At 38.1% G+C, this 26,507-nt stretch overlaps 1 protein-coding gene across 5 annotated transcripts; it reads right to left on the minus strand.

Moving 5' to 3' along the window:
• Positions 1–1,530: 1,530 nt before the first annotated feature.
• Positions 1,531–25,998, minus strand: zbtb44 (zinc finger and BTB domain containing 44). 5 transcript variants are annotated; one of them, XM_005171911.5, is made up of 6 exons: positions 25,691–25,998; positions 19,594–20,701; positions 17,321–17,405; positions 15,366–15,517; positions 12,617–12,700; positions 1,531–6,052 (listed from the first exon to the last, which is right to left on the minus strand). In XM_005171911.5, the coding sequence occupies exons 2-6, from the start codon at positions 20,678–20,680 to the stop codon at positions 6,027–6,029; spliced, it is 1,434 nt and encodes a 477-aa protein (XP_005171968.1). In that variant the 5' UTR covers positions 20,681–20,701; positions 25,691–25,998; the 3' UTR covers positions 1,531–6,026. The 5 variants fall into 5 exon arrangements, with proteins under 5 accessions (XP_005171968.1, XP_073807069.1, XP_005171967.1 ...); XM_073950968.1 differs by having other exon boundaries at positions 1,652–6,052; positions 19,594–20,697; XM_005171910.6 differs by having other exon boundaries at positions 1,652–6,052; positions 12,400–12,700; positions 19,594–20,697.
• Between the last annotated feature and the right edge of the window lie 509 nt (positions 25,999–26,507).

A 26,507-nucleotide genomic window follows, 5' to 3' on the forward strand; every position in this document is an offset into this window, starting at 1 on the left:
AAAATTTAAAAGAAACACTTTTGCACTTTTTAGATGCCAACATGTACCCTTGAGGTATTAATATGGACCTTTTAGCTCCAAGTTTGTACCTTTTAAAAAAGATACAGCTCGTGTACCTTTATTTCTGAGAGTGTAGTGCAGGGGTGCTCAATCCTGTTCCTGGAAATCTACCTTCCTGTACAGTTTAGCTCCTACCCTGATCAAACCCACCTGAACCAATTAATTAGGACCTGAAATCCACTTGATAATTACAGACAGGTGTGTTTGATAAGGGTTGCAACTGAAATCTGCAGGAAGGTAGATCTCCAGGAACAGGATTGGCCTCCCCTGGTGGAGTGTTTATTATTAAGCATTCAGTAAGTACATAAACCAGAGTGACCATTTAGTAGTACAAATACTTAAGTTTAATAATTTACAGTCGACGCCCATAGTCTAGTGGTAAAGTGCGCCGACATATAGCACTTGACCTAAGTTCGATACTCGGCTCGAGGTCCTTTACCAATCCTTCCCCCCTCTCTCTGCTCTCTATGTATTCATCACATCTCCACTAATCTATAAAATAAAGGTGAAAGCCCCTAAAAATATAGGTATGCAAATTTAAAACAGCACAAATTATGTTAAAAGCTAGGAATAAGTGTCTTCCAAAATGCACACAAAGGTTTTTTTTTGAAGAAAGACAAGGGGGATATAATCTGAGAGAAGAACAAAATCTTAGGAGGTTGAAAACAAGGACAACTTAAAAAAAAAAAAAGTGTGTCTGTATGTGTTGTGAAATTATGGAACAGTCTAGAACAGATTCTCAAACAATGTCAGGATGTCAGTTGTATAAATATATATTATTAAAGGAATATAATGATAAAAAGAGGTGATTGAAAAAGAACAAAATGTGAAAGGTTTGATGAAATCTAAATTAATGACTGTTTGCAATACTATGTATTTTTGGGTCAATGTTATAAAACGTAAATGTACAAATGGATACAAACATGTAATATGTCAAAGATGCCAAAAGAGAAGATGAATTTGCCCTTCAGTGTTTGGACTCTCAGTAATGATTTCAAACCACACTGAACTGAGCTAAACTGAACTGAACTTAAACACTAAAAACTGAACCACCCTGATCCAGTTACTATGACCATTTATGTGAAGCTGCTTTAACACAATCTACATTGTATAAGTGCTATACAAATAAAGCTGAATTGAATTGAATTGAAAAAGGGATAACATATGTCTCCTGTAAAAAAAAGAAGAAAAAAAAAGAAAAAGAGTAAAATAAGAAATAAGTTAAAGTAATAAAGGAATGATGTGCGTGATAATGGGGTGGGGAAATGAATAAGCTTGTGCTTCATCCCACACCATTTCAACTATGTTAAAATGTATTTTGTTTATAGAATTGTTTTGTGTAGGATTTTTCCTGTTCGAAATAAATCAAATCAAATGAAAGAAATGAAATTTTCTTCAGGAAATCTACATATTGTGCAACGAGTTCAAAATCCAGATTTAGCAATAAGAACGGAAGCAAACTTGGGAGTGTTAGGCTGTAACCATTTACTGTAAATCTTTATGTACGTAATGTTTTTACAAAACATCATTCAATAAATCTGAATTGGCACAGAAACGGATGATAAGAAGCACTAAAGAGATACAAAACGACCAATACACTTGTTTTTTTATGAAAATAAACACAAAAACATACAGTTTAAACCATGTGTCAAATAGCACTTCAAAAATATTTTTAGTTTCAAGCTACATTTGAAGTCTACCAGCATTCTGTCTACAAAACATTATGAATTCATATCAACGCATGTGTATGCCAAGTAAAATACAATACAGATCCAATATCCAAAGGCACAAGATACGACTAAAACTATAGGCTTTAAAAAAAGAATATAGAGTATATATATATATTCATGTATTTCAATAAGACATGGTCACAAAAGCGAACACTACAAGGCTCAAGTCAAAGAACTACTCACACTCACATTGATATTACAAATGTACAAATTGACACTTCTTAAGGTAACTCTCATCAATACAGAATCTGGGAAGAAAAAAAAGCATCATGACTACTGAAATATCACGTTTTCTTTCTGCTCAAACAACTGAACACCAAAGATTGAATATTGTATACGAAATGGTAGTTGCACATATCTGAAACGACATCCAACAAACGAATCAACCATGCTATATTGATTTTTTCCCCCATTTTTCTTTTTGCACGGAAAACATGCAAGCAGCACAAAGAGCAATCTGGGACAGACAGCCAATATTGTCTTATGGATGAATGCGTCAATACAAACTCTCAGACTATGAAGTAATTGAGTTTGAGCTACAGCCCGCGGTCGCAAAAATGGAGAGAGTGAGATAAGCGGGAGACCGTCTCGAGGGAAATGACATCAGAGAATGATACCGCAACCTAGTTTTTGTAATGCAATTGGATTTCTTTCGCTATCTGTTGTTGTTGTTGTTGTTATGGAAGGGCACATGCTTTAGCTCATTCCCTCGACTAGCCCCCATCCGTTATGTCGTCATCATCATTCATCTCATTGTCCACAGCAATAGAAAAGGTTTTCATCTTGGAGCACGTGACTCATCCAAAACGATATTGCACAAAGCCTATTAAAACGCGTTTGTTCCCTACAAAATCATATTGGAATGGAGCAGCTTCGAGACTGATTGCCAGGTGCAATATTACACAGAGTCGTACGCGAAATACGCCATCAACCACCAAACCAAACAAATGCTACATATTCCAAAGCTGCAGTCATGTTACATCTTCAAATCAAGACTCATGCCATAGTCACAAGGTGTTTGGGAGACTGTTAGGCACATACAACTATGGCATCAAGTTGAGTTGATTCCAACAGCAAATAACACGGGAAAGGCTTTGGAAACATCACCTTTCACAATATTAAAAAGTGGACATTTCTTCCATATGCCACAATCAAAAGAAGAACTCTAAACCGAAACGATTCACATAACAGCTCTTTAGATCGAATTGACGAGTGGTTCAATTGGAGAGCTGGGCAAGAGGCACAGTTTACAAAATTTAGCAGCATTACACGTACAGCAGAAAAGAGGGCATGGAATACAGGGCTACTCTTCACATGTACACTCAATCAAAGCACAGCAACCCATTAACATGGGCGTTTAGTGCCAGTTAAGTTCAGTGTTTTGTTTGCGCTTTGAACACCCATGGAAGTATTAATGCAGTCTTTCACATTTTTAGGAACGGCCCTCAGAGGGTTGAAGAATCTCTGTTTGTAATAGGTTTGTTTACAGTCAGAAGGGGCAGTTTGCTATAGTTATGGCGCAGAAATAAAATAAAGGGAAATAAAAATCACGTGATAACAGATCATCAGTTTAACACAACACAACAAACAAAACAGTTAAAAATGATACAAATCGACCAAATAAAATCAACAAATATTATATAATAACAAACATCATTAAATTAAGAAAATGTGCTTTCATAGAACTAATTAGTCACAGATATTAACGGGTTACTAATAAAACAATTTAAGGGGCCGATCACACCAAACGCACTTTTACGTTCCAAAAACGCGAGGCACACAACACTTTAGTGTAAAAAAAAAAAGTATCACCTTTTAAGTCGATAGTCAACGACTGAATCAGCTGGGTATTGTGCGCGAGTGTTACTGTCGATATTGGTTAAACTTTAATATTTAATAATATTGTGAAACTCAACATTTGTGAGTCATACGGCACCGGATAACTCAAAACAGCGACCACCAGTCTTTCCTCCATCTTTAAACAAGGCAGTCACCTCAATGGAAACCGCCGTGGGAGACACGACTGACGTAGCACGTTTTTTTCACTCAAAGTTGACGTTATTTCAACTGTGAGTGCACATAAAAATTTTTAATTCGAATTCGCCTGTGCTGTCGTTGTCAATAGGAAGAAAAGCATCAATAGAGCTGCCATTTTAGTACAGGGTAGCGCTCCTTTGAAATGAATGTGGGACCAAGATGTAGTGGAGGACTGTGGTAATCTAAAGCCATAGATATGTAAACATATATGCATAGATCTATAATCTGGAGCTTTCCCGGTGGTCAGTATGCAAATATTTTTTTAAATGACAAAAACTATAATTTTACATCACTTTTCTACATTGAAGGATAAGTGACCGCACAAGCATTGCTGACCCAGAGCGTGTGTTTGTGTGCATGGAAATGTATTATCCACCCGACCCGTTTATAATCCATGTCCTGCAACTGCCCCCCGCTCCTGCTTTCAGTTTTAATTCTAACGTAGGGAGTGATTCGTTAGTGAATGAATCACCGATATGAATGACTCGTCTGAACCATCGATATCCCTGCATATCCACTTTTCTGATCTAAATGGTATGAAACATTTGTAATATTAAATAATTTAGGATGGACAGTAAGTCTATGCACATTGAGGCGCAGACACTTATGCTATCAGCCATTCTCCATTAGAAGTTACTTTAAAAACTAGCCGTTCTAGCGCGTTTGGTGTGATCGGCCCCTAGGAAAATAAAATGACTAAACTTTGAACTGCTCTTTCAGAGAAAAATACATGAGGTTTACATGTTAAACAAAAATCACACACACACCAAACATGTATTTAAAACATTTTCATGCAAATTAAAAATGTGACCATGTTTTATCACGTGAAAATGTTCTGAAACATGTTCTGTGTGTGCTTTACTTATAACTTTAACTCAGGCCAGTAGCCGCGGAGTGGGGTGGGGTGTGGGGGGACTGCTATGCCATAATACATTTTAAAAATAACCATCAAAAAAGGCTTTAAGACCAAGCAGAATCCTCTTTTGGCTGTTGTTTCAGAGTGACAGGAAAGTTGAATATGCTGGCCAGGTTGTGTTTGTGTAATAAATGTCAATAGGCTAGTTTTTTAATTTAAAACTTGAAGAGCATCCTTTTTTCTAATGATACAGTTGAAGTTAGAATTATTAGCCACCTTGAATTATTAGACTCCCCATAAATCCCCCCCTTTAAGCTATATAAGCTTTATATAGCTTAAAGGGGCTATTAATTTTGACCTTAAAATGGCTTTTAAAAAACTAAAAACTGCTTTTATTCTAAAAAAAAAAATAAATAAAACAAATAAGATTTTTTCCAGAAATAAAAATATTATCAGACATACTGTGAAAATGCCCTTGAACATCATATGAGAAATATAAAAAAAAAAACTATAAAAAAATTAAAGGGGGTCTAATAATTCTGACTTTAACTGTATGTGATGTAATAAATTTGTATTTGAAAAATAAGTATTATTCTCATATTTTTTCTTCCAAATCTTTAGGAAATGTTTTTGGTACATCGAAAAATGTGGGTGATGACCATCTGACAAGCTAATCCAACAAACAAAATAGTGCTTAAAAGGTAATTAAACCTAAAAATTAAATAGAAAATGAGGCTAATAACTGCAAAAAGGTCCATATAAAAAAAAAAAAAAAGAACCTCCCCTTTCACCAGGCTGGCTACGGGCCTGAACATGTGATCCTCGTGTGGTTTTCTCTGCAATGTTATGATGCACATCCTAATCCATATCAGATGATCTTAAAAGTAACCCCAACAAATTTAAAAAAAAAAGATTTTTATAACGATAATTTTCCATTTTCCATGATTGATATCGTAACAGAAGTACTGAGTGTGCAACAGCACACCGACTGTCATTATACGTGTTCACACACATGGAACGTTTTCACTCAATAGTAATTGGCACAAGTCTCTTCTTCTTCTTTCTTGCCCCTCTCTCCTTCTCTCCCACGTCCTCCTCTGGGTCTTGCAGAGAGGTGACAGCAGTGGTGGGCTTCTGGAGGTCCCCTGCTGCGTCCTCGCCTCCATTCCCTGATCTGGGGTTTGGGGTTTGGGAAGGAGGTGCTGAAGTGTGGGTGTCATAGTTCATGGTAGAGGAAACTTGAGAGATAACTGGCGTTTGGACTGAGGAAGAGGAGGAAGAAGCTTCAAAGGTCTGCTCACTTATCTCAAAGTGTCCGAGCCCCTCTTCCTCTTGCATGTGACTCAGGTAGTCTGGGAGGAGGAACTCACTAGGAAATGAAAAATGAGAAAGAGAGAAGGGCCTGTGTTCAGAAAAATCTAACATAAGGCAAAGCAGACTAGGTTAAAAAACTGTACATTTATCTTTCATAAACTCAGTACCTTCAATACCTTTTTGTTAGCAAGGTAAACTTCAAAATATAGAAAATAAAGATTTCAGCTTTCAGTCTCCTTCTGTGAAGCCACAATCAGAGGATGTCAAACCATTCAGACGCAAGTTCAAAACAAAGCAATTTGTCAAAAAAGAAAAGTTCATCTGATTCATCCAAGATAGTGATCCAAGTTTGGTATACGAGTGTAAGATTTTATTGGATTTTGTTTTTCCTTTTCATGAACAGCCAGTCCTAGCATGTTTAAGTCTAACAATAAGCTTTGGCAAAATGTCCTTTGGCAAAACATTACAGCTATCTAAACAAAAGTCAACATCTGAAGCTTGATTGAGGATTGTGGCTTGGCAGAAAAAGGGATTTAACAAGCATTCACAATTTAAACACCAATAGCTCAATCCGTCAATAGGATTTAGATAGTAATGACATAATTTCCTATTTCTTTAATGCAAGTCCTTTCACTCTTGACACGATGACTTCAAAAGTTCTTTGCACAAACATGACAAGTAAAATACTGACAGGTTTATTTTTTTTATGTATTTACTGACTAAAATGATCTAAAATTTTATTTTAGACACCTAATTGGTCCAATTTAATACAAATTGTTCTTGATTGCCAATAAAATAAACTTACTTTATCATCAAAATCCCAAACTATGGATAAATGCAGACTCGTCAATGTAATTAAATGCAATACAACTTAACATTGATAGACGATAAAACCCTTTAAATCTCTAGTTCACCCCAAAGATATTTTGAAGAATGCTGGTAACCTAAACGTTGATGGTAACCACTGACTTCCACTGTAAGGATTCTGCCACTTTGGTCTTGTTAATCCTTGTTTTGGTGTTTAGGAGTCCGGACACTAGTCTTGTCTTGTCTAGTATGTTGTCCTTAGCTCGAGTTTGCTCAGGTCGAGCACTCGTATTTCTCGTCATTGTCTGCCTTGTCATTGTATGTGCGACATCTTGGCTGTGCTTGGGCCGGGCGTGTGCATGATTGCACGCTCTCATCCTGGTGTTTGTTGTTTTGTTTGCAGCATGGTGTTTTGGTTCTCAGCGATCCAGTCTAGTCGGTTTTGGTTGGCGCTGGGATCGGATGTCTTGTTTGAGTGCATGGTAAGCGTTTTCATTTATCGTGTACTCGTGCTTGTGTTCTGTTTGTGTTGGTGTTGTGCTTAGTATGCGATTCATGTTTACAAGCGCCACATGCTTTAGTGTTGTGATTCATGTAAACATGCGGTTAATGAGTTCTTTCATTGGCTGTGTGTTCTAGTCCTGTTTTTTACGTGAGCACATGGCTTGTGTTGTTTCTTTGTGTCAAAAGCTCCGGTCTACTGTCTAGTCCCACCCTCATTTTTAACCCATTATTAGTTTATTATGTTCACCTGTTTGTTTGTCAATTATTCCTCCTTTATAGTCTCCTCACATCTGCTGTCCTGTGCCAGTTTCGTCATCGTTCTTTCTGTCCTGTTCCTTGCCAGCTCAGCCCAATCCAGTCTAGTTTGTCTTTCTAGTTAAGTTTTCCCCCATCAGGGTTGTTTTTGTTTTCTTTTTGTTTTATGTTATATTTATTATATACCCATTTTAGTTCTGCATTTGAGTCATAGTCCTTTCATCAGTAAAAAATACTATGGAGGTCAATGGTTACCATTATACTTTTTTTTTTTCAGCTGATAAAAGAAATAAAATAATAAAAGTGGAGAGTGAGTAAATGACGGCTGAATTTGAAATTTTTGTGTGACTTGTCCCTTTAATTAGCATACGAGAGCCAAACTATTGCCTCAGCACTCTTGCTTGCATAGGCACCATTTATTAGAGCCTGACAAAAATGAGTAGAGATCCTAAGAGAGAGCGAGGGGGCTTAAATAAAATAAACAGTTGGATGAAATAAGCGAGTCTATGTGTAGCAAGAGCTCAATGCAAAAAGGCACCTGACACCCTTTCCTCTGCCTAAATGAGTGTCTAAAGTCAGGAAGATTACCTCAACAGAATGTCTCCTCTAAATTATAGACAGTAATTCAACTGAAAGTTTCACTATTCAGCGGTAATTAGCTGACACTGGAATGATTTCCTTGCATGTCCAACTGTTTACATCTCACTGCTTCTTTTCCAAATGCACAGTCCAACGCTTGCTACTTCCAAAACGGAATTAAAGTCATTATTTTTCCATTTATAAAAAAAAAATTGTTTTCAAACAGGAAAGAACATGGTGTGCGCGCCCATGTGTTAAAGGTATTGAGAAACAAATAAACACTACATCTGTCATAATACCGATCAGGACAGTCAATAGTGGAGATTTCAGCGATTTCCTGAGAGCTCTATTCAGTTTGTAAATTTGTGCCAAATACTGCACAAAACAACCAGGGATTGCCCTTGACTGTGGCAAAGCAGGAAAGACATTTCATCTGATGGATGCATTTTGTCAATCACAGCAGAAGCAGAAAAAGCTTTCATCATCAGCTGTTTTTGAAAATATACAAGGTTTCATCAGTAATATGTTACAATAAAGTTGCTTTACATTAATGCAGTGGTTCTCAAACGTTTTTTCACCAACATTTCTCTCCATGTAACATCATAATGACCAGTATTGAAATACAGTAGCCTAGTATGCCTAATTAAGCAGCTACTGCACTGCACAGTTAAAAATGAGGCAGATTAATTCCGATTATTACGAATATGTATTATTGTCAGCCACTTTAAACATTATAAACAGTTTGAACATTTTGCTTGCAGACAAAAACATTACTTGTAAAATATTACTGTATAGTAGCCTATTCATCAAAACCTGGAAATGTTGCTTGTACCTGATGAATATAGGCTTTATGTCATACATATATACATTGTTTTACACATTTTGAAATATAAGCTGCATGTACAAATGATATATGTGTATATCCTTGAAATCTAAACATTAACTTGCATTTTAAATTTATGATTTGGAATTACATATTTACATTTAAAATTAGATCTGCTGCTCGTCATTTACAGTAGACCTATGTGTGTCAGAATAAATGCATGAATACACTGCTTGACCAATTCATACGTGCTGTATTTCCGTGATTTGGTGCGAATGAGATGTCATCTTAAGTAAACTGAAGTTCCCGTTAACTGCACACTGACCACTGTTTTCAAACAGACTCTGGTACAGTTTGTGGGTCCTCCGTCTGTGCACACGGAGACTAACTTTAATTATATTCTACCTCTAAGCTTCAAGAATGGCATTGAGTGTATGTTCTGTGTCTCGCGCCATTTGAATCACATTCAAATTAATTAGCCTAAATCTAAGGTAACAAACTAAACTGAAAGCCACGCTACTTTACAAAATAAATAACTTTTTTTATATGGAAAACGCGCATTGTTTTACATAACTACAAGCACACATTTAACACATTTGTAATAATTATTTTACTAATGATGCAGTATAGGGAATTTACTGAGTTTGCAGTAACTGAAATGCCAACACAACAGGACTGGTATGCAGAAGGGCTTCTCTAGTGCTTCTCTAGTGCTCCTGTGGCTCTGCGTCAAGCAAATTGATTTTTAAAGGGTCACGAAACACCAAAACACATTTTTTGAGCTGTTGACAGTCATATGTGTCCCACACTGCTAAAAACACTATTGGGACACATATATGTCACAAAAAAGTGAAAATTTGTTGTTTTTGCGTTATTTGAAGCAAATTTGTTCTTCCGGTTTGAAACAAATTTTTGAAGCTGCGTCACGCCGATTAGATCCTTGTGTATATTCCAGCGTGCAGACTGGCTGTCTGTACCTAGGAGTACTTAGTGATGTCTCTGAGTGAGCAGCAATAATTCATGAGAAAGACTTGGTTAAAACCAATCAGCGAGCTCTAATGTGTATGCGGTGCAACTTTATTAATATGCACGATAGCTTCAAAGACTGTTTTTACCTGTACAGTGTTCAGACAGCAGAGAGACGCCACGTTGTGTTGCCAAAACAAGTGGGAGAAAAAGAATTGTTTGGAGACACAGGTCGTCAGTGTTGTGTTCATAAATGTGCTACAAAAAAGGTTTTGTTTTCATTTTCCCGCTATGAGAGAGCAGCTGGACTCACGTGTAGATTACAGTGCACGCAACAAAAATACGTGTCTAAGGAAATTTTTTTACCCGAGAGCATTCCTCATCTGGAAATGAGAAAATGCTCGTCTCCTTTTGATAAACACGCAGCTCCAGTTGGTGTTGATTGTCCGGTCTCTACAGATTTGGTAAGCAAGCAATCAGAGGTCTTTGTTTGTTTATTCAGAGGCAAAGTTCGTTCGTATCGTCAGCAGTACTCTTTCAGTGTTTAAAGACAGACCTTAATCAAATGACTTTTAAGTTACTAAAGTATACAGTTAGTTAATTACACTACATTATTATGAACTCAAAGATCCGCTGTAAATGCAGCTCTCCGAATGTAAACACCACAATAAAACTATTACCGTCTTGTAGGATGTACGCTGCATTTTGTGACAGGAATAACACACACGGCTTTCTGACACTACGTACCAAGTGCATCTAGGTTACCGAGAAATGCGGAGGTATTTTTCTCTCATTTGCCATGCGGTATCAATCATTGCATTAAAAATACATACTTCCAGCAATTCCTCGAATCAAATATCTCGTTTGTCACGAGGGCCATAAATGAAATTCCTGAATGAAAGAGCCAAACTGCAGTTAAAGTCCACCATTTAATAATTTGGCAAATAATTCGATTACTGATGTCCATGTAAACACATTAATCGTCTTTCTGCCCTGCGTCTGTGTGTTTGTTTTGCCTCTGTGAAAATCAGCGCATGCCCAAACCGAAACTCCCATTTTTATGCACCTTCCTTCTTTTCCTACTACGACAATCCCCCCTAAACAGAGCTGGATACGCTCACTTTCCTGACTTTTTCCAAACTAGAGGTGTGAAAACACCCTGCTGAAACAGGGGGTTTCGTGGCCCTTTAACATCTGAAGACGCGATGCACTAAAGTAAACATTCTAAAGGCTGATTTATACTTCTGCGTCAAATGCACGCGTATGCTACAGCGTTGACGCATAGCCCTACGCCGTGGCCGTCACTGACGTGCACCTCTCAAAAAATACGACGCAACGACGCATAGCGCAAGCTCTGTGATTGGTCGGCTTGGTAGCACTGATGAGTGTGGGCGGGACCGAGAGCCGTGCGAATGGTGCGACCCCGATGGAGCGATTGTTTACAAGTGTGGAGTCCTGTGAAGAAGCTCCGGATGGAAAGTTTTGTTTTGTTCTTACCTCATAGTTAAAGTTGTTGCACGTCCGCCGGTTCCTGTTAATGCAGACCAACAGAGACAGCGCGCAGAAGTATAAATGCACAGCTACGCGCGTTGCATGCGTCGTGGGTTACGCCGGTCACTTGACACAGAAGTGTAAACCAGGCTTAAGCACACCGGTGTAATCGTACGCTTCAAGGAACAGCCAATGCTGTCTGATCACATGAGTCTCAGTGTTTTCATATGCATCAAATGGTTAAAAGCGTGTGCATTTTATTCTTTTATTATTCATTGATTCTTCCGTGTACCACTAGAATGAAGCACGCGTACCACTAGTACCACAGTTTGAGAACCACTGAGCTAATGCATTCATTATCAGAAACTAACAGGGAGCAATGATTTATTGTTAATTTCTTTCATCATGTTATAATAGTGATTTCTGAATGACCATGACACTGAAAACTGTTGTATGATAAAGAAAAACATCTTTAAATCCCAAAAATATTAAATAAAACGACGAATAAATTAACTATTTAAGATAATAATATTATAGTTTAAAAATGATAATAAATACATTTACATTTAAAAATAAAATAAAACCATTTATTTTAGTATATTTCACAATATATATTTTAGTATATTTTCACAATTACAGTACTTTCATTAAAATTGGTCAGCAGTACTTTTTCAAAATAAAGTACGAATCTTCTTAACTTACTTTTTAAATATGAAAATAACACCAATATTAATAACTACTGTAAAAAATCTTGTTCATTTCTAGTTCATGACACCTACTGCAAAAACTAATAAACTTATCACCACCTGTTTTACTTATACACATATTGCTACAGTTATACAGATTGATCATTTCTCCCCAAAGTAATATAATAAAAAAAAACGAGTCAGCTACCTTAACATGAGATTAGCGGCCGACCGTACAAGACTAAATTTGAACTTCTACATATTTTCTTAAAATGTTCAGCTCCTCCTCACCTGGTCTGGAAGTAGTTTGCTAGTTCTGACGCCTCATGGTTGAGACTCCTCAGGTGTACGATTAAATTGCCGGAGTTGGTAAACATGGCGCCGCACGTTTTGCACTCGTAAATCCGAGGCTTGCGGATGATGTGGCGAGACACCCTCATGTGGTGCTTATATTCACCGAAGGAAGTGAAAGTGGCGCTACAGATCTGGCACCGGAAACATCGTTTACCTTCGTGCTTCAGCCGGTGCATCTTCAGAGAGTAAGCCCGCGTAAACTTTTTCCCACATCGGTCACACTGGAATGGCTTAATGCCTGTATATTGGGAAGACACAAAACAGCAGTCAATCAAACAGAGCCAGAAAAAAGGAGATAATTAGTAAATAAAGAAGATGATTCGAGAGAATCACATGCTTATGATTGCTTGCGGCTGGTTCTGCATTATCCAATTTATGATTCACCAATCAGACGAGTCCTAAGCCACTATAAACACCCTAAGTTCTATATCACAGCCAGCTTCGTTTGAAAAGGAATCCCCCTTTCCACCCCTACTCCTCCACCTTTCCTAGCTGGTTAGCACTGTTGCCTCACAGCAAAAACGTCACTTGTTCTAGTCCTTACCAAGCCAGTCGACATTTCTGTGCGGAGTTTACAAATTCTCCCCGTGCTCATGTGTGTTTCCCCGGTTTTCTCCCACCGTCCAAAAACGTGCAACTTAAGTTAATTGACTAATCCAAATCGGCACCATAGAATCTCCAGCAATGTTTGTTATTCACATAAGCCACAACTAAACCGACTGCCTACAATGGTTTTCATCAGTCCAGCTGCGATGAGAAGTTCTGTTTGGACAATCGACAGCAAACAAATGTCAGCTCTGTTTAAACTAACATGCAGATTAGGGAGAATCATGTTATACTCTTCTTTGCAATACAAGACCCCATTTTAGGATGTTTTAAAGCTTAACTACTGAACAATCCTAAGCTGTCCTAAAACGTTTAAACAATAAAGGCTCAGAATATTAAAGTATATAACTGCCTAATTCTTTTATGTACATGGCACACACTGTCAAACACAGCCTTTCAAAGTATAGCATGCATGAATGCAAGAGCTTTACAAATCCCCACTAGAAAGATTCATCGGTGTTCCATGTCTGCAAAAAGTCAAGCAATAAAAATGTCTCATTTAAAATAGAGAGTATTATTAAATCCCTCACATGTGCTAAGTCACACATACAGTATCTTGCCAAACGTTTTGGGACACCCCTCAAAATAATTGAATTCGGGATTTCCAATCACTTCCATCACCTTGGCTCTAAAGACTGCTTCTAAAAGCATTTGTGAAAGAATGGGTCACTCTCAGGAGCTAAATGAATTCAAGTGTGGTACCATGCTAGGTTGCCACCTGTGCAATTCCAAGTCCATTTGTGAAACGTTCTCACTACTAAATATAATAGTGGAAGCAAAAACAGCAGCATGTGTAGAATCACAGAGGGTCATGTTAAATTGCATCAGCGTGTCCTGGGGTGCAGTGCGACTTCTCACCAACTCTCTGCAGAGTATAAATGTGGCCTTCAGATAAGTCCAAAAACAGTGCATGGAGAGCTTCATGGAACGGGTTTCCATTGATCAGCAGCTGCATCCAAGCCTTACATCACCAAATGCAATGCAAAGTGTCAAATGCAGTGGTGTAAAGCCCACCACTACTAGACTCTAGAGCAGGTGATGTGTTCCCTTGAGTGACAAATCACACATCTCTGACAGCCAATCAGATAGATGAATCTTGGTTTGACAGTTGCCAGATAAATGTACTTGTCTGACTGCATTGTGCTAAATGTAAAGTTTAGTATAGGGGATTGCAATGTGGGCTTTCTATAAGCGCTGGGCAATATTGAAAAACAAATAGCACAATATCGTTTAATATCATTCGGTATTGATAATTATTGAATATTTTCTAACAAAAATTTAAATAACTTTTGCACAACATGTGCGAGTCACTCACATATGCACGTCGAGCAAGTCGCGCTCCTTCATTGGAAATGTCAAACCTATACCCTAAGCTTACTGGCATTGCTTCCGAGGCACGTACTCAGCAGCCACATTTTAATAAAACTATAGCACTTCATACCAAACTTTTAAAATTAATATTGTACACTGTCTTCGGTCAATAAATACCGATACCAATTTTATCATCCAGCCCTACTTTGTATTAAGAGTTTGGACTTTGTCCAGGCATGACTGGTCTTCACAAAGTCAGCTCCCTCAAGACCTCAACCCAACTGAACACCTTTGGGATGAATTAGAGCAGAAACCGAGAGCCAGACATTCTCGTCCAACATCAGTGCCTGACCTCACAAATGTGCTTCTAGAAGAATGGTCAAGAATTCCCATAAACACTCCTAAACCCTCCGGAAAGTCTTCCCAGAAGAGTTGAAGCAGTTACAGCTATAAAGGGTGGCCAACTTCATATTATACCCTACAGACTGAGATTGGGATATCATTAAAGTGGATGTGCACGTAAAGGCAGATGTCCCAAAACGTTTGGCAATATAGTGTTTGTGCCTATTGTTTTTGCCATTTTTCGGTAGTTTCTTAAGTTTTAGTAGTTAAAATTTTTCTTTTTTTCTGGCTTCTCAGTTTCTTTTCCGACAGTCAAACAACTGCCCAACTTAGTGTGGAGACCTTTTATGCAAAATAATTCAAAGGTCATGTGTGAACTGCATGTACATAAGAGTTGAGATGAAATAAAAGCTTTATTAATTTTGAGCAAAAACTGATAAACCTTTGAAGACTGACCTGATGTGAGCTCAGAGGTTGCTAATTGATTGTAAATGTAAACTGATTGCCAAGACAGTAACAATTAGATTGTTAGAGACTATATTATAGTGTTTTTATACTTGAGATACCATTACAAAAGGCAACTGAAGAAGTTCTCTACACATTAACATCAGTGTGCTGTGCTGTAATAGCAGAGGCTATCTTACCAGAGTGGATGAGCATGTGCTGTTTTAGATTCTGTATTCGAGTGAATCGGACGCCACATGTAGGGCACTGGAAGGGCCGTTCAGGACCATTGAGTCCAGGGCGAGTTGAAGGGCTGATGTACAGGTGGTATGGATACTGGACATTCTCTAGCCTGGAGACAGAGCAACAACAAGGCACACTAATTAGATGGATAAGCCAATTGCACACTGACTCTTAGTAATTAATGAAAAGGAACAAAAAGTGTTTTTCAATACAAATTGTTATGCTAACATTAACATAATGCTAGTTTCTGTGCCCGATGATTGGGTTGTTGGCCCTAACCTTCGACCATCACCCGTTCTACAATGCACCAGTCCCTCACAGTTCCTCCTGCAGGAGGATGGTCCCACGTTGCTCCATTGGTGGGATAAAAACCATTTATCCATGGGATAAAACCTTGCCAAATTGCTCCAGGGTGGGGTCCTTGCTGCACCACACCAGGCGATGTCACGCTCCTTGCTGTTATTGTGCTCATAAGAGGTTTTTGTATCGCACTTAGTCTGACCTGTAACCTAAGACCTTTTTTCCATGGGAGACCCTACCCTACCGACAACATAGCCCTTAGAATCACTCTGGCACTCAAACCCCTCCTCCACGATAAGGTAGCGGTTTATGAAGGAGTGGCAGATCATAGAGGAGGTTCATGCTGCCTGGATACCTACCTAGGTAGCTGTTCCAGGTTTTTCCCACTGGGAGGAGGCTATGTGTCTTGGCTGACCTAGGAACACCGTGGGATCCCCCCCAAGAAGCTTGAGGAAGTGTCTGGGGAAAGGGAAGTCTAGGGTTCTCTCCTAAGATTGCTGCCCCCACGACCAGGCCCCGGAAAAGCAGATGAAAATGAATGAATGAATGAATGAATAACATAATGCTGAAAAGGTGGCTCAGTGATAAGCACTGTTGCCTGACAGCAAGAATGTCTCAAGTTCGAGTTTTGGCAGGGCCAGGAAGCATTTAAATATGGAATTTGCATGTTCTCCCCGTGTTTGCGTGGGTTTCCTCTGGGTTATGCTCCGGTTTCACGCACAGACACGCGCTATAGGTGAATTGGCTAAAACAAATATTGGCCATAGTGTACGAGTGTGTGTGTGTGATGAGAGCGTGTGTGGGTGTTTCAATAAACATATGCCAGAGTAACTGGCGGTTCATTCTGCTGTGGCGACCCCTGACAAATCATGAACTAAGCTGAAGAATAGTTGGAATAATGCTGTGAATAATAAACAAACTAATCTATTGTGACTGATGGTTAAACATCATCTGTTAGCTCATCCCTTGATTCAATTTTAAGGGGCATAATGCCATTTCAGAAGGGTGAAAAAACAAAAAAAAGCCATTTTAAAAAGGGATGTCAGCTTTGAGGAATGAAAAATCATCTTCAAAAATCATTTAACTTCATTTTATGCTCCCTTTACATGTACACTTAGGTGAGAATCCAAAGAAAAGAGTCACGCTGTGTATTGAGTATTTTCTTTGAGTTGCGTTCATGCTCCTGTCTGCAGATTCACAGATTACCACACAAAAGTCCTAGGCTAACATATAACACACGTTTAGTCAGGCATATCGAGTTGTCATATAAAGCAGACTCCACTCCTGAGATGGACAGCAGTGTCTTTTTTATCCCATTTGTTTTGCATCATACCATTTCCCTACTCTTCCAGTATTCCAACAGGCAAATTCAGGTCCAAGAAGTTTCCAGAAAGCTTGCCAACCAGCTTCTCTGGCCTCTTGGCAGTAACTCCACATCCTAATAGCCACTACAATATCACAGAAGCCTTTGCTGCTTATAAGTATACAAGAGGAAAGACGATGATGAGAAGACTGATGTCCCTACTCAGAGGGGCCCTTTATTTTAATCATAAAAGTGAGACGTCGTAAAAGCACTCTGTAAAAACAACACAGACACCCAAAGGAGTCATACCTCTCATCCTCCTCCATGTGACCAGTAGTGTTTGGAGTGCCCTGCATGGACTGAAGACCCTCTGTCACCCCCTCATCCATGGAGCCTAAGGAAAGAGTAGAATGTTGTTTTTAAACCATTTCGACTGTAAAACAGTGTCTTTATATTTTGTTATCTACTTTATGTGTAACAGATTAGAGGCCTGTCTCAGACAAAAATGTGCATGAAATAATTGAAATCAAAGCAATCTGATAAATAGCAGTTAAAAAAAAGCTAATTAGACTAGAAAGTATGTCCATTTATAACCTAATCCCATCTAACAATAAAAATACTCTTGTTGCTTGTTGTCTTCTTTATATTTTTATTATCATAATTATAAAAGAAATCTCCAGGACATTTTGATGAATAAAAAGTATTTATTAATTCAAGTTTTGGCTGGAGGTGTGATAACCTCTGTATTATGTTTTCAGAATACCAGCTAACATCAAAATATTAAATAACTCCCAAGTTTGATCCATTGGGGATTCTGACCACCATGCAAAGCAGAAACATTTCGAGATTTATATGTGATACTAAAAGACACTTATACTAAAAACTAGTGTAAAACAATATGCTTATGAAAATAACAGAGACATAGTAAAGACAAATTACATCACTGTAAAGTTTTCCAATTTCATCTGCTTCTGTTTATCTTTGTGCCTTTGCTAATACCTGACCTCTAAATCTGCACATTGCTAAATCACATATTCTCAGGACAACTTCTATAACTCACATAACCAGTCCGTCATTCTTGATGAAAGGAAAAAGGTACATATTAAGCATGTATTAACTATGCAGGTTAAGTATGTACACTGTCAACCCTATACACAACACCCATACTTTATGATTTTAATTGTAATGGCCCTCCAGGACCAAGTTTGGACACCACTGGCCTAAGAGATTGGTTTGTCTATGCATACTAAATATGTATGTTCTCTTTAATGTTAAATAATGATTTACTAGGTTGAAGGTAGATCATTTTGGATGGATATTGATGAGTCGATGCTGTAGTGTTAAGTGAAAGGATTGAACTTCTGTTATATGGTCTGTCTGCTTCTTTTTCGGTTTCAGATTTTTTCGTTTGGTTTACTTTTCTCGAGCTGGTGAAATGATAACTTTTGCTTTAAGGACCCATGTTAAGAGTGGGTTTTACAGTAGAATTGCGAAGCTAATGGTCCAATAGTAAAAACACAGCTTAATTTTGGTCTTGCTGCTTAAGGCCATAAGGCTATTAGATGGATTTCTTGTAAAAAAATAAAATAAAAATTTCTGCAGATTTATGCAGATTTTTTTAAGAGTAAAGGAGCTAAAATTTATGTTAAAAAAAAGTTTTGTAACCTTTATTCAAGTTTTACAATACAAATCCAATTAGAACCATTTGTTTGTTAAACTAAGCTGCAGTTGGTCTCTCATCTAATACATCTACTATAAGTGAATATTACTTTACAAACTGTACCATACACAAATCATCTAAACCTTTGCAAATTATTTAATAATATAATAAAAATAAATATAAAAAATAAATAAATAAATAAATAAGTATAAATTAAGACACATTTAAATAAGTAAATATATTGAATGACAGGCTCAAAAATCTGTGAAAATCTGCTGAAAATTCTGCAGAATACCGCACAGGCTAAGAATGTTATGATACTGGAATTTGGTACCAATCGATACTGAAATATTTAAAAGGTCCATTTCCCGCCAGACACCTGAGCGTTTTGAAGTCGCAAAGATCAGCTGCTTTGTCTATAAGCTGACATAAAAGCGATCCGCTGATGAATCATGGCTTTAAAACGCTCGAGTGTCTCTGTATCTGTGGTTACTCTCAGTAAACAGTGGTGAACTGATGACCTTCACAGCCAATCACAATCATTTCTGTGATTTTGCAGACTTTTCATCTCAAATGTTGGCGAGAAATGGATGATTTTAACATTCCAGTATCGATTGGTACCAAATTCCAGTATCGTCACAACCCTAGCACACAGATTTTGTCTGGCCCTAGCTCTTGGCTCCCGCCAACCCATAGTTAGCCCTGGCTCACTATTCCCTATATAAAAAGTCCTGGGGCTACTCAATGATGGAGATCAACCAGACAGATCTAAAACAGTCCACATATAAACATTTTTCACTTTCTAATTGTAATGATTTGGTACAAGACTGAAGCTGGATGTATTCCTATTAAGGAAGAACATTACTGCAGCTTTTACTTTTATAATTGCAGAAAATATATAGCAAGCGCTGGTGTGACATACCAATCGATGAGGACTGAGGGCTGATGAGTAGATCTTCTTGGTTGTGTTCGTTGCCAGGAACTGTCTGCTGGTCACTCAGTGAACTGTGTGGAGCACTGACTGGTTGAGAAGCCTCTTCATGAACTTCTTCATCACTCAGCCTCTCCACCTTCACCTGCACATCCTCTTCTTCCTCCTCCTCTATACCCGTTGCTCCCCCTACGCCCAGGCCACGGGGACCCTCACAGGACAGATACTCCACCAGAGCCCTTCCGCTAGAGTCTTGACCTGACGCTCCAGATGTTTCCAGAAGACCATCAGGTAGTTTTGACTTCTCTGGAGTAAACCGGCGGTCTACACCGAAGGGGTACGTCCAGGAGAAGGCTAGGGATGGTTCCAGGGCCTGTGCTGAGCTCTCTGGGAAGGAAGAAGAAGAGGGCGAGGGGTTGGGGACTTGCGGAGAGGTAGAGGATGCTGGTTGTGGGCTTGCAAAGCCTTTACGTTTGCGTCTGGACTCACGACACACAGGGATGGGCCGCTCTTGCACGCTGCACTCAGATGAAACCGGAGATGGTGAGAGGGCATCTACAGGGGCAAGGGTGCAGCTGGCATGGCCTTCAGGGGGTTCTTGGGGTCTGTGCAAACCTGGAGGTTGGATGCTACCAGGAGCTCCTGCTCCCGAAGATGCCGCGTTCCACAGGATACTGGACTTCATGAACTCCGAGCAAGTGTTGGCCACTGCAAACATCTGCATGTAGCTCGCTGCAGCCAATACATCGATGATATTCTCCGTACTAATGGACAGAGTAGATGTGTATGCATATTCCAGAAGAGGAGCGAAACCAGCAACCGTCACATGTTGGAGATCAAGCACGTGTTTGTTATCTTCACCGACAATTACAGGGTCTTCTTCAGCCGGCTTCCCAGACAACTTTGCCCGAAGAAAGTCACTACAGCAGGCTAGGACTACCTTGTGGGCTGAGAACAGCTGGCCCTGTACCCGGATGGTGACGTCACAAAAGTGGCCCTCACTGCGCAGGGTGTTAAGCTTATCCAGAAGCTCCTGGCTGTGGCTGGGGGAGTTGTGTGTGAACGTTTTCACACCCATCCTTTACAGTAGTAGGACTGTCTAGAAAAAAACAAAACAAATTAAATACATCATTTTACCAATATTAATAATAACCAATAGTCATCATGTTTACATTCATGGTTATAAGAAAAACAACATTTGATGAATATTAATTGTGACATAAAACGTCAAAATCCAAATATATTGCACCAAAACCAAGCCAGAATTATTTAATAAAATTCTAAAATAAAGGCATTAAAAATCTGAATTATTTAATAAAATTTCAAAATAAAGGCATTAAAAATCAGAATTATTTGATGAAATTCCTAAATAAAGACATTAAGAATATGAATTTCAAATAAAATCTAAAAATAAACACATTCAAAATTTAAATTATTTAATAAAATTCCTAAATTAAGACATTAAAAATCTGAATTATTAGATGAAATTTCTAAATAAAGACATTAAAAATTAGAATAATTTGACGATATTCCTAAATACAGACATTAGGAATCTGAATTTTTAAATAAAATTTCAAAATAAAGACATTCAAAATCTGAATTATTTAATAAAATTCCTAAATAAAGGCATTAAAAATCAGAATTTTTTGATAAAACTCTTAAAAAAAGGCATTAAAAATCTGAATTATTTGATAAAATTCCAAAATATTTTGATAAAATTCCAAAATAAAGACATTACAAATCATAGCAATAAATTTAACATGAATATAAATCTTTAGATCACATAATTTTGATTTCTGCCATAATTATAACAAAGTATGACTTTGTCTTACATGGTAAAAAGGGCACAGAACATAGACCTTCTCTAGATATTTAAATTATTATAAAACTATAAATTTGTACCTGAAAATAAAAACATGTAAAGTACATTTACATTTTAAGAAGGGAACACCTGCATTGGGGGCGACGCAGTGGCGCAGTGAGTAGCACGTTCGCCTCACAGCAAGAAGGTCGTTGGGTCGATCCCTGGCTCAGTTGGCGTTTCTGTGTGGAGTTTGCATGTTCTCCCTGCGTTTGTGTGGGTTTCCTCCGGGTGCTCCGGTTTCCCCCACAGTCCAAAGACATGCGGTACAGGCGAATTGGGTAGGCTAAGTTGTCCGTAGTGTATGAGTGTGTGTGTGTGAATGTGTGTGTGGATGTTTCCTAGATATGGATTGCGGCTGGAAGGGCATCCGCTGCGTAAAAACCTGCTGGATAAGTTGGCGGTTTATTCCGCTGTGGCGACCCCGGATTAATAAAGGGACTAAGCCGACAAGAAAATGAATGAACAACTGCATTGGTTTTATAATTAAGTGACAGCACATTTTAAATTTTCAAGTAAGCATCATGACATATAACTAAATATTTACCAGTGAAAAGAAATTTGTTACACTGGGAACTAGCCATTGAAATGCTTGTGAAGACTTGAAGTAACACACTGACATCAGAGAACAAAAACAAGACTGTACAAGATATGGCATACACCATATAGACTCAAAATAAACATGGCATGATTATAAATGAATTTGTGCTAAAACTAATGAACTGACAACAGGTATATGTTTAATCGATTCAATTATTTTCCTGGTCTTATTCTGCATAAGCCCAAACTCTTTCCCGAAAGCCCTCCAAAGTAATAGATCATCCATCTTAAGTGACTGGCAGGGAATGCTTTTTCCCGACTGCTGATTTAGCAAATCTACATATTCAGACAGAAGACGCGAGGCTATACACTTTCAGCACTTCAGTGGACCTCATGACACAAAGCACAATCGCATAGTTAGAATGATTCAGAGCTGAAGAATCCTGTTTTTGTAACTCTTCCAAGCCCAAACAAACTCCCTCAAACAACATCTGCTGAAAATTGCTATAGCATTGCATGGATCCAGCTGACAGCTAATACGGTGATGGCAGATACGTCTAAACTATGCAGATGACTAAACGAGTCTGTCTCGGCTTAAAGAGACCAGGATCATCTTTGGTTCTTGACTCCCGCTGTTAAACATTTACAACTGCAGTGTCTAATCAAACAAGGAGATGAAGCAAGCCAAGAAACAGCTAAAAAATGTAGTTAATTCTTGGAAAGATAACACCTGGGGTTCTCAGAACAGTAGGCTGTGTTCCACAGTGACAGAGACTTTACAAGATTTTTGGGACAAATGAGAGCAAAAAGCCATAAAAGTTCCATAAAACTCTTTTTGCTCGTGCACGTTTCTGATTTATAGCTCCAGCAGTAACTGGACAACATGGTTGAAATATTGATAAAAAACATGACCACCAATTTTTAAGGTGTCAGTGCTTGAAGCCAGAGGTTTTCAGAGCCTGCTCCTACAGAAACCCGCAAGGAGTCCAAGAGGTGCTATTGGGGGCTGTAAAATGTTTTAAGAGCAAAGAAAAGATTTTACAAATCGCATTTTTGAGGACGGTAAAGTTTAAATGCAAAGTTAAAGGGATTGTTCATCCAAACATTTTAATTAACTTTGAGGCTTTAAAACTTTGTCTTTCTCTAAAGATATTTTGAAGAAAGCTGAAACTAGGGATGCTACAAATTGATTTTTGCAGCCGGTACAGAGTACCGACATGGTGATTGGCTGATATCCAAATACCGATTCTGATGCTTCAAGCTTTAAAAGGCATAAAGCACAAGCACATTCTCTTACCTAAGAGAATAATTTAAGGATGCTGCATATGTCGGCACCAATGGCCTAGTGGATGGTGCGTCAACACATAGCACCGAGGTGCTCGCGGCGACCCGAGTTCGTTTCCTTGCTGGAAGTCCTTTGCCGACACTTCCCCTATCGCTACTCCCCTTTCCTGTCCATATATTCTGCACTGACCTATCCTAATAAAGGTGAAAACCCCTAAAATTGGTTAGTGTACTTCTTTTTCTTAAAGGAAAAAGATATGGAAAGTAATTTGCTCCATATCAGGGGGAAAAAAAATTATCTTTCGGCAATTCATAATGATAAGATACGAAACCCTAATATGGATTAAGAAATCAAAATTGTTATAAAGTAATTAGTTTATTCATTCTTTCATTTTCCTTCAGCTTAGTCCCTTTATTCATCAGGGGTTGTCATAGCGGAGCGAACCGCCAACTTATCCAGCATATGTTTTCCACAGTGGATGACCTTCCAACTGAAACCAAGTACTGGGAAACATCCATACACACTCATACACTATGGACAATTTAGTTCATCAATTCACCTATTGCAAACGTTTTTGGACTGTGGGGGAAAGCGGAGCACCAGGAGGAAACCCACGCCAACACGGGCAGAACATGCAAACTCCACATAAAAACGCCAACTGACTCAGGCAGGACTCAAACCTGTGACCATCTTGCTGTGAGGTGACAGTGCTAAACACTGAGCCACTGTGTCCCTTATAAAGTAATTAACATGGTATAAAAAATTATGCTAGCTTATTATTTTAAAGTATGTTTTTACCAAAGTATATGTTTTTGTTATGTGAGGATAATGTGTTTACACAAAAAAATAAAAATTCCTTAAATTACAGCGCCTTACAGTATAAATAGGGTTTTAAAAATTTTAGCAATTAATATATTTTAGGAAGGGATTGAACTAGGGCTGTGTGATTAATCAAAATCGAATCGCAATTTGAAACGTTGCGATTAATTAAACGCAAGAGGCTGCAATATAAAATATATATGTAAACAAAAATAACGAATAACATCTGAGGTGAAGTGCTTCAAAACCAGTCCACTACAATTCTGAAAATGAAACCGTCTAGATGTTATGCGATAGTGTCGTGTGGCATCACAGACATGGTATCGGTTGTCGTGAACTACGCCATTACACAAGAAAAAACTATTGAATGTTGTGTCACGACATCCATTTGTCATTTACGACTCCTCACGACACCCTACGTCAAGGAAATCTGGCCGAAATTGTTTGATCTAACCGGGGCTTTATAACTAGCCAATTGAGTGAGCACACTTTCATTCTGCCCAATCAGAATTGCACAGCTAAACTACGCCCACAATAATAAAAAATAATACAAACAGAAAAGCGCTGACAAGTGAGATTATGGCACCTTCTGCTTCAGAAGCATTAATAGAATAATTAATATCAAAGAAAAACAGACACCAAACAAAAACAGGTTACTTTTTAAAGGATTACTGAGCTAAAGTTTGAATTAAATTAAAATCTGCTTGAAGCTTGAATTAAATCGTAAATCAAATCGCAATATCAGTCAAAAATAAATAAATAAATAATTTTTCTCCAAATCTCAGAGCCCTAAATTGAACTAAAATTCTTTCTTTACTAGATCTTAGAGTAAGAATAAAAGTAATGACTGCTGACTGTCACTACTGACTGTTCATCTTTTTCCATAAAATGAACATTTTGTTCATAAAGAACCAATCAGCTTTGTTGTAATTCTGCTATAAGCGAACACATACATGAATACTAAGCCTCAAATTATCTTTTAAAATAAGCAATCTGATTAAACATATAAGTTAACCAAGATGTGAGAGGCACTGAAGTTAAACGCGTGCATAATTACAGATATAATTCCTCCACAATGAATGAATGGAGAATACAATATGACATCTTGTTTACGGCTGTCACACTCGTGCTTAGAAAAGTTAAAGGGGCGTGGCTTTACACACGAGTAGTTGTTGTTTACATAAGCGTTTATTCTAAATAGCAACCGGAATGACAGAAATCTCAAAACTCATTTCAAAAGTTTAGATCCACGCACATTGAATTTCTCATCACAAAAGCTACATATTTCAACAGCTTAGACGTGGCCTAACATTTGGCGACGTGCAATGTAAATTAAGCAGACGGCTCTACATATATAAAAACCGCAACCGTCAATAATGTGAGACAGCCAGAGACTCGTGTAGAAAATATAATCATGAATACATTGACATGCGTTACCGTTTATAATCCGAAACAACAGCCAGCTAACAAGCAGCATTTATTAGCTAGCTCGCTAATCCGACGTTAACGTTAAACAAGTGTCGTCAGTGTCAACACAGTGTACAAAACAATACTCGTGTTGCGTGAATGTCTCTGCAGCTCACCGGTTCCAAAGAAGAATGGACGAATCCGTTGAAATGTTGTACGACTATGAGCTCATGAATGCGATCCAGCAGCAAGCTAACTAGCTGCTAGCATTCTGACACTTGCATAGAAGTAGCGTTACTATCGCTTTTCGAAAACATGATCACATCCCGATAATTCACTCGAGTCGAGTGCCCCCCGTTTGTATTAAAAGACAAGATTCATAAAAAGAAGCCAGTTTAAGTCTGCATTGTGTATAAAATGCATTAGTCTCTCGTCTGACAGGTTTGAGGCTGATGTTTACATACTCTATCCCAGAATGCTTTTCAGGGAGCTCGTGCGACTGACCTTTCATTTTTACTGATGACCTAAAAAGCGTCGTAATGACGCAACGACACAAAATAAAAGCATGCATTTAATTTTTGTAGACACCAACATAGTGTAGTGTGTAGACGAGGCTAAAACATTATGTGCTTCTTGTTCTATCACTTGAATGCCCTCCGTTTTTTGGTAAAACTGATTTTAGGTTTACCTCAAAAATAAAATCTGAAGATGTTATAAATAAGATTTGATTAGAAGTCTAGAAAACTAACCTTTTTTCCCCGGAGAAAATCTTCAGGAATAAGCAGACCTGCATGTAAGTCTCTATAGAGTCCTTAAATTTTACTACATTTGCATCTCATCTGTGTTTTCATTGGCTCTCTGAGGTTAAATCTAAGATTCCCAGCATTTTGCTTTGGGAATACAGGCTTTTGTGGATATATTTTTTAGGACAGTATGAATTAGGCCTGTAGCTAGCCTGGTGAATGGTGTGGTTCTTTCTTAAAAAGGGCACAT

This window comes from Danio rerio, chromosome 5 (assembly GCF_049306965.1).
Source record: "Danio rerio strain Tuebingen ecotype United States chromosome 5, GRCz12tu, whole genome shotgun sequence".
NCBI classification, from domain to species: Eukaryota; Metazoa; Chordata; class Actinopteri; order Cypriniformes; family Danionidae; genus Danio; species Danio rerio.